This window comes from Peromyscus leucopus, chromosome 1 (genome assembly GCF_004664715.2).
Source record: "Peromyscus leucopus breed LL Stock chromosome 1, UCI_PerLeu_2.1, whole genome shotgun sequence".
Lineage (NCBI taxonomy): Eukaryota > Metazoa > Chordata > Mammalia > Rodentia > Cricetidae > Peromyscus > Peromyscus leucopus.
In genome coordinates, this window is record NC_051063.1 from 78909158 (window position 1) to 78918253 (window position 9096).

At 48.3% G+C, this 9096-nt stretch overlaps 1 protein-coding gene across 1 annotated transcript; it reads right to left on the reverse strand.

The window, feature by feature from the left end:
• Window positions 1-2580: 2580 nt before the first annotated feature.
• Window positions 2581-7496, reverse strand: LOC119089008 (general transcription factor 3C polypeptide 1-like). Its single transcript, XM_037210788.1, has 4 exons — window positions 7291-7496; window positions 6892-7035; window positions 6139-6235; window positions 2581-2910 (listed from the first exon to the last, which is right to left on the reverse strand). The coding sequence occupies exons 1-4, from the start codon at window positions 7428-7430 to the stop codon at window positions 2725-2727; spliced, it is 567 nt and encodes a 188-aa protein (XP_037066683.1). The 5' UTR covers window positions 7431-7496; the 3' UTR covers window positions 2581-2724.
• Window positions 7497-9096: the final 1600 nt, after the last annotated feature.

Here is a 9096-nt window from a genome sequence, read left to right on the forward strand (position 1 = left end):
TCTGCTTCCATGAACACAGAACCTGTTTCTTTCTGAGGATTAGATTTTATTGTACTTTTCAAGGTTTCTGTTTCCCTGAATCCTATTAGGCTTCGTTTTCCTCAACAATGTGCTTGCTTTAGGATGTTGCCTGGAGACCAGTGTTTCCGAAGGAGGAGGGAAGGGAAAAGCTACATCATCTGGACTCCAGTGAAGGGTGAGCTGTCAGATGTGTTGGAACGTGACGAGCTGTTTTCCTTAGCTAGAAAACTCCAGCATTCAGTACGCAGAGGACTTTGCTCTTGAACTGGTCACTTTCTTCAGAACAGAAGCCTCTAGTCCTGGGCCTAGGTTCTAAGTCTGTCTGTCAGTGTTTTAGAGGCTGGATAGTCCTAAGAGCTCATGTTCTCTTTTAGAATCGGTACTGCAGGGCTGGAGCGCAGCTCGGTGGTACAGGGCTAACCTAGCACATACAAGCCCCATGTCCTATCTCCAGTCCCTCTGCTGTTTTCAGAGGCTATGGCTGGAGACCTGAAGCCTGCCTAAACCAGCAGATAAGCATTCCCGACCCATATCCTTTCCCTAGTTCTCACCTGCAGCATGTCACTGTGGAAGTGGTCAAAGTCTAGAAAACTATGGAAGAATGTTACCAAATGAGACGAACTAGCAACTGTTAGGAATCACATCTCTTGTTAACTACATTCTCCACTGCCAGCACTCCACCTTGTCCCAGGCCTGTTCTCATGCCCACACATCTAGAAGTCCTCCAGGCTCCTGACATATGGGACACAGAGGGAAGTGAGGTGTGATGCTCCTCACGTAGACTGTCAGCCCACCCAGTCTCAGCTCCATCCATGCTGTCCTTTCAAAGGCACCTGGAATCTTTGATTTCCAGTTCAGAGGTGTCAGCTCCTAGCTGCCATCCATCACGGGTATTTGGCTTTCCCAGTCTGCTCTGCTTATTACTACATCTCCAGCAGTTTTGAGCACCAAGTGTTGCTGAGAACCCTGCATGTCTGCTGCCCTGCTCTTTGAACTTCCCAGTTTACTCAGATTTTGCAAAGATTTGGTTAAGTGAGATATAAACAGCATGGGGTAAGATTAAAAAATAAAGAAAAATAAAGGCCTTTAGACGAGATCGGGCGCGTTCAGGGTGGTATGGCCGTAGACAAGGCCTTTAGATTGCTAAGATTTTATAGCCTACTTGTGCTTGTGAAAGTTTTTTTATGAACTTTTACGTGCATGACTCTTTTGCCTACACGTGTATGTGTACATAGTATGCGTGCTCTCAGAGGCCAGAAGCCATCAGATACCCTGATCTGAAGTTATGTACATATGGTGAAAGCCCCAGATGGGGTGCTGGGAATTGAACCCGGGTCCTCTGAAAGAGCAGCCAGTGCTCCTAACCACTGAGCCATCTCTCCAGCCTCTAGCTTAAGCTTCTTTACAGTCTACCACTGTCAAATATTGACTGCTTAACTTTTGTGTACATGGGGGAGGTGTCAACGTATGTGTGGGTATGCGTGCATAGAGGTCAGAAGTCTGTATCAGGTCTAAGTCGGTTGTTCTCTACCTTAATTCTTTGAAACTGCGTCTCTCACTGAACCTAGAGCTCTCCAGTTAGGCTAGCCAGTCAGCAAGCCTCATGGATCCACTTATCTTTACCTCACACCCCTCACACTTGGATTACAGCAAACTCAGCTTTTACCTGGGTTCTGGAGTACCTGAACTCAGATTTTTTTTTTTAATGATTATTTATTTTTATGTGCATTGGTGTTTTGCTTACATGTATGTCTGTGTGAGGGGTGTCAGATTCCCTGGAACTAGAGTTACAGACAGCTGTGAGCTGCCATGTGGGTGCTGGGAATTGAACCCAGGTCCTCTGGAAGAGGAACCAGTGCTCTTAACCGCTGAGCCATCTCTCCAGCAGCTCCCATGAACTCAGATTCTTATGTTTGTTCGGCAAACACTTTACCTCCTGAGTCATCTCCCAACCCCACTTAGCACCTTTGAGCATTCTTACATGTAAGATGCTGATGCTAAGACCCACCTTGTAGGGACACAAGAGGATGTGCAGTGTGAAGCAGGCAGTCATGTGTGCTGCACACACAGCAGTGGTATCATAGTTAAATCTCTGTCCTTAGTAACCTTTTGCTGAGACAGTGTAATGGTTTCTCCGGCATTTGCGGCAAAAGCACAGCACAGTGACACAGTACATACTGCTTGATAATCAATGACCACGTTACTGGTTTACATAGAACTACTGTAATTTTAGAACACATTCTTTCTACTCGAAGAAAATGTTTATTTCAAGTAAGCAGTATGCCTGCATATCCAGCCAACCTTGAACACCTTGTCCTGACTGTCTCGATGACACCAAGAGGCCACACCAAGTGGCTGACCCTCGTCATCTATGTGTGAGTCCATGCTGTGCTGTTCACACCTGGAACACATCTTCATGGTTGTGTGACATGACTACTTCAAAACAGGGCTGGGGAAACAGCTCAGTGGTAGAGCCTTTGCCCCAGCATGCACAACACTCTAGGTTCAGAGGTTCAGTCCCCAACCAAAAAAGGAACGAACGAACGAACGAACAAACGAAAGAACGAAGAAGGGCTTGGTGTAGAAGGGAAGGCGGGGAGGCAGCCTCCCAGGAGTCTGCGCAGGGCTGCTGGAGTTCAGTGAGCACTTGTCAGGTCCTTTTTAGATGAAGGCACTCAGCAATAAAGAACTGAATAGAGTGTCCTAGGCAGTGTCCCCGAAGATGACAGCAGGGAAATACAGCCTGACACAGGCACTGTTCTTACCTTTCTTGGTCTTACAGGGACCACACTCAGGGTGAATCTCCTGCAAGGGAAGGGACACCACCTTGGCCAGCCCAGCATTCAACATGTACTGGTACAGACGCTTGAATGTCCTTTCACACAGCCCCTGTAAAACACAAACCCACGGTACTGCTAAGCGAGGCCCTGGGAATCCCAGCGTGGAGGAAACACAGTAGTGTTCAGGATGGGAATTAGCACTGACAGCGTATGAAGAAATCTGCAGGAACTAATGAGACTGCCACACTGCATTCAGGGAGCTGAACAAGGTTTGGAGCACAGAGTAACTGCTGTGGAGACAAGAGGGGAAAGAGATGTACACGGAGACCCTGGAAGGGTAGACAGGGTGGGATGAGACAGGTGGAAACAGAGATAAGAGGATTTCCACCAGACACTTTCCATACTGTATTTTTTTAATTCAAGTGTGTGCATGGATTATTAACAAACACAGATAGCCCTCCCAAGGCAATGGAGCGAAAAAGAAAACAATTTTAAACTTATCTAAGGAGCCAAAAAAAGAGATGGTTCAGTGATTAAAGGTACTTGCTACCAAGCCCAAGAACCTGAGTTCCATCCCCAGGCCCCACATAGTAAATGAGAGAACCAACTCCAGCAAGGTACCATTTGACACAGCCTCTCAGGCATCAGCCAGGGAGAGGTGACCAAACACCTCTAGACAGCAGGGCATGTGGTCCCCAAAGGGCTGTAGGTCTACACTCCTTGGCAGACCCTTGCACAGCACAGCTGGAGGGCATCTGCTGTCTGTCACACGGGTGCCACTTTTCTCTGATGGCTGCTGACAACAAAGTTTTAAAAAATCCATACTGTATAAAATGTCCTGCCCCCCAGCCAATCAACTCCTGACCCTTGTTGCCACTTGGCTGTATAATCCCTGGGCAAACAGGGTATGAACTGGCTAAGATAAGGTGCTCATGACTCAGTGCTGCTCTGAATCTTAAGGACTGCTGCGCACACTGGGGCAGAGACAGCACATGCCTATGGGTCTCACACATCTGCAGCCCACTCAAAGGAACCAGCACTTTCACCGCTGGGCTACAGAACATATGGTTAGCCAAGAAATCCAGATGAATCCCATCTGGCTCCTTCAAACATGCTGGCTTGTACGTGGTGCCTGTCATTAATCTAGCTGAGCCTGCCAGTGGGAAAGAGCCTTTGGAAACTCATCCATCAAACCCCAGCCCAGGAATAATGGTGCTGAGCTCTGGACCATCCAGAATGAAGGAAGATGATGTGGTCCTGCATTCAGGGGACCTTCACATTCCGCCCAGCAGAAAGATCAGCAGGAGCCCAGCCAAGGACAGTCCCCACTTTAGATACAGGCTAATTTAGTTGGCTCTCCTTGGACTCTACTGCCAGCTGCAGACTAGACCACTCCAGAGAACACAGAAAGCCTTCGTGTTCCATAAATCTCAGGCTCAGGTTCACAGAGTACCGGCCCCTCACCCACACGGTTCCTCTTTCCTCCTCGGCCCTTGGCTCACAGAACACACAGCAGCCCAATCCCGACCCTACCTTCTCACCACCAGCCCGCTGTCACATTCCTGTCCACCTGCGTACTGGCCACTCAAATCAAAACCCGTGTTGCATCCTCAGACCTTATGCCAGGCCTCTTACATCCTAGCTGGACCACTCACCACTCTGTCACCTTCAAAATACATTTCAAATCCAAGGCCCAGTGATAGCCTTCTGGCCAGGATCCAGCCTGTGCCTTCCTTCTCTCAGGGGCTCATGCTCCCACTGTTTCCTTCTTCCTGGGCTTCTCCATGTGGTCACTGACACAGGCACTTCCTGAGGTTGAAGCTTAGACTCTAGTCTAAGCCAGGCTGGCTCTCAAGACCTCCCTCATCTTCAGCCACCACTATCTAATCCTTGCTGGCCTCTGAAAGCCCTGTCTCTGTTGGGGAAGTCTGCCCACTGTAAACTGCGGTGAAGCTGTGCACGCTGCCTAGGCCCACATCTCCCACTCTGCTTTCATCCACGAGCTCTCCCAATTACACAGCCCCATGAGAGGACCACCTGCCATCCTCACCCACTTCTGTGACTTTGGAGTTTGACCCAGCTCTGACTAAAAACACTCACTGAACCACGTGCTCAGAGATAACCAGTGAGGCCACAGTGCTGACCCGAGCAAGATTAGCCTGCTTCCTGTCCCAAGGGAGGGATACAGCAGTGTCCCAGTCCCTAGTGAATACACAGGGACCGAGAACAGAAAGGAACAAAGGAACATCCACTGGCTTTCTTCAGCCTGTAGCAATTTTCCTCACTTCTATTTAAATCTCCTGAAAGGTTTTTTTTTTTCAACCTTCCTTTGATTTCCTATTTTTGATTAACTGATACAGAGAAATACATTCTGATCCCAACCTGCAGGGCATCTGGGAGGTAACAGGAAGTAGAGGAACTTCGCAGGGCTGGTCATCTCTAGCTGGCTACCATCATGAGCACTTATGGGGCAAGGTTTGCCTAAGCTTTCAAACTCAAATTTCTATCTGAAATCTCAAGGTGAAAGAACAAAGAAGTCAGGCGACTTTGAGGCCCCTCTGAGGAGATGGGGATGCAATGGATGTCATGATGGAAAGAGGCCCACTCCCTGGAAACGATGAAATCAAAGACTAGAACAGCACAGGGTGACTCTTGTCTACTGTCCTGACGTATGTAATCATAAGCACCACTGAGCCATCCCTTCGGGGACTAATTACTGCACCAAAAAATCCAGATTCTGACGGGCAGCTTCCAGCTCTGTGGTTTTTAACCTCCAGGCAGTCTCTTCTCCATGCCCAATACTGGCTCTTGGCTACCGTTCCACTCAGAAGCATCCCCTGGCAGCCAGGCAGCGGCGCCACCATGAGCCTGCCTCCTCTCACACTCACCCCTCCACAGCTGCTACTCCTGAGCCTAAGACACAACAGGTCAGCAATTGCTTTTTTCTTCCTGTTACCTCAGCATAAAACCACTGGGAGTAAAATTACAAGTTTCATGATGAAAGGAAATCTAAATGTCAAAATTTACCATCCCACATGAACTCTGATGGCGGGTCTGAGAGCAAACCCCAGAGGAAATGAAGTAAGAATTTCAAATAAAAACAGCATTTTCTCACTGTGCAAAAGAAAGGAAAAGACCAGGGCTGGGGACATAACTCAGTGGTAAAATGCTGAGCAAGTTTTAATGTTCGATTCCCAGCACTGCAAAAATAAAAAAGAAAGGAAAAGGCCATTTGCTGAGCCCCGGGAGGGGTGGCAAGTCTTCAGCGCACCTTTCAAAGCTCCCCAGATGGTGCGTAGCTTGCAGCTGCCTACCCAGCCCCGCCTCATGGGCTTACCAGTTCCTCCCTCAGCTTTCCCAGAGTCTCAATCTGGTTGCTCCGTGTGCTCAGCATCATAGACAGCTTCTCCATGAGGATGTCATACTTGCTCCTCCTGTAAGAGACACCAGCAAGTCACCTGCTGGAGCCTAGCATTGCAGACCAGCTGATCTTTAGAGATGACAATTCGAAACCAGACCCCAGGGCAGAAACATCATGCAAGGATTCTCCAAAACTCCTTAGCGTTGAATAACACTTTAAAGGTAAGGGGGCCTCTCAAGTTCTGTCTTGAAGAGGAGTGGGGGTTATTTCAGGAGGAAGGCTTTTCCGAAATCCAGGCCCAAGACTAGAAGCATCTTTGTATGTCTGCTGTGCTCTCTTCACTCCATCGAGCCTCTCCTGTTTCCCCTTCTGGCTCCCCTTCTCCCCAGTGCGACTGACCCACGCCCACCTCCCCTCTAACATGAAGCTGATGCTCTGCAGCCTATGTCTGAGAAGGGTGGGGGGAGAGCAGGGAGGAGCCATTCTGCCAGTTCAGCTAGCCATAGGCAGCTTGGCTTGACTCCTTGTTGGGTTGTATTTTCCCTTTCTTTTCTGTCTTCAGAAAGCCTCGGCCAAGCTTTCTAAATAAGCAGGACATACTGTCACCAGAAACAAACATAAAATATCTCTCTGAAAAGTTTAGCTTTTGGCCTTTAGGAATCTTAAAAGTACAACGCAATTAGTTAGAACACGTAAGCAGTCAAATCTTTTGTTTTCTACAAACCGCACCTGTCCACGTGAAAGCGGTTCAGAAGCAGGAGGATGGAGTGTTGCTGGGCTCCAGTAGGTAGTCGGATCACATGTGACTGCATTGTAATGAGCCCGTTCTTGTTGAGAATTTTCCTGTGATAATGAAGCTTCCCAGCGTCGACCCTGCAGAAGAGAGTCATCCAGTTTGTTTTATTGGTAGCTTTACCCTCACAATGTAGTTTCTCACTCGCACATAAATAGCAAACACACACACACACACACACACACACACACACACACACACACACACTGTCTAGCCTGTTTGTTAGCTTACAAGAAAAGTCACAAGAGGCAATGGCCTAGAATAAAAAGCCCTTGCATTTGGGGTGCATATAATGGCCTTGTAATTTCAAGTGGAGACACTAGGCTGGCTCTTACTTGAAAGCGGTGGTGTGAAGGTCTCGCTGCAGCTCTCCTTGCCACCTGGACCGGCCTAAGCGCTCCAAAATGCAGTAGGAAAAATCAGGAAGCTTCAGGTCAGGATCCCCCTCCAGTCCTATTAAGGCCCGGTAGCGCATGTCCTGGGAGGCCACAATAATGAGCTTCTTACCCCACCTGCAAGTCACAACCACATGCAGAATCAATGCAACTGTAAGGAAACCAAAGCACAAGAAAGCAGGGCCTTTTGTTGTTTCTGCTTATTCTGAGACATTCACAGCACCCAAGGTCCGCTTCACAAGTTCAGAGTCAGAAAGAACTTCTGTAAGCTGGACAGATCGGCTGCCAAGATACATCCACAATCCTCACCACCACAGCACCCTGACTGAAGATCCACGAGGGCCTCCTTCTTGACACAGCCCCCAAGTTACTGCCTGGCTGTGGTTCTCATGGACCTTTAGATAATTCCTGATCTCATCCTTAACATCACAGTTCAGCTATCAACTCCTAAGGCTTCCAGAAGATGCTAACCCCACCCCAACCATGCCCAGATTCTTCAGAGTACTCAGTACTCCTGTAACAGCCTCTGTAACACTGTCTCCTTTATTTAGTACTGTCATTGCAGGCAGGTTGTGAGCCGTTCACCTGGTGTGAACCCAGCGACAGAGGCACACTAGGACACAAGTTGGTACCAGGAACAGGGTGTGCTGTGATGGAACTGACCATGTGGCTTCTATGTCTTGGACTGTTTTTGAGGGAGAAAGGTGGAGGATTTGGACCTTTGGGCAGAAAAGCCATTGAGTACTCTGAGTTAAATGGGCTGTTGTGGGAACCTGGAAGACAATGCTAACAGCAATTCAGACAATAGAGGCCTGGCATGTGAAATTTCAGAGGGAGCAAAGACTATCAGGACCATTCATGTAATATTTTGGATTAGGAATTCATGGAAGTAAAACCTTGGATTTACTGGGACAACAGATGCTGGCTAACTGGGGCTGAGAAATCAGCTGTGATTTGTAAGTAAAAGAAAAAAATTACTTAGGCAAAATATTTTGGGGAGTTTTCTTCAGAGCAAACATACAGAAGTGGCCCAGAGGGGTCCAAGGCTGCATCCCAAGCTGGAAGCTGAACCTCAGTGTGTAAGTATCCCACATCGTACTGGTTTTGAAGGCATGAAGGGGTCATGGAGAGCATTGAGGCTTTGCACTGTGTGGCAGGGTCAGTCTCCTTAAAGAGAGGCCCAGAGAGGCCACTGGTGAAGTTGTAGCCTCAGCTGCACTGGAAAGCCCAGGACTCAGAGGTCACAGTCTTAAGTTGGCACTACATGACACGGCTGGAATCTCTGAAAGGAAGACCATTGGTGAAGGTGCAGTCTTAATGCAATGGATAGATTCCCCACCACACTGGAGACGCAAGGACTATGAGACAACCACCAATGACAGTGGCAGGAGTGGAGTGTGCCTGGTCTGAATCTAGAAGTCACATGTGCTGCAGTGAGAGCTGAACTGCCCCAGGCCTTTGGAGCCCAGAAGATCATGAGCAACAGACACTGAGCTTTGTACACTGTTACATTTTGATTTTGCTTTGATATGTTTATAACTGTGCCTTAGTTCTTCTCTTTTGAAATAAGAAAGGATATAACTTCCTTTGGATTTTACAGAATCACAGTTAAGAGACTTTGATCATCACCCCCCCACACACACAGGGTTTCTCTGTGTAACTTTGTGCCTTTCCTGGAACTCACTTTGTATACCAGGCTGGCCTCGAACTCAGAGATCCGCCTGCCTTTGCCTCCCGAGTGCTGGG

Bases quoted from the DNA above. Each gene is read 5' to 3' on its own strand.
- LOC119089008 (XM_037210788.1), bottom strand. From the start codon at position 7,430: ATGCGCTACCGGGCCTTAATAGGACTGGAGGGGGATCCTGACCTGAAG. The intron at 7,036-7,290 runs GTAAGAGCCAGC...TCTCTTCTGCAG, and splicing joins CTTCACACCACCGCTTTCAA to GGTCGACGCTGGGAAGCTTC. The intron at 6,236-6,891 runs GTGCGGTTTGTA...TGTCTCTTACAG, and splicing joins AACCGCTTTCACGTGGACAG to GAGGAGCAAGTATGACATCC.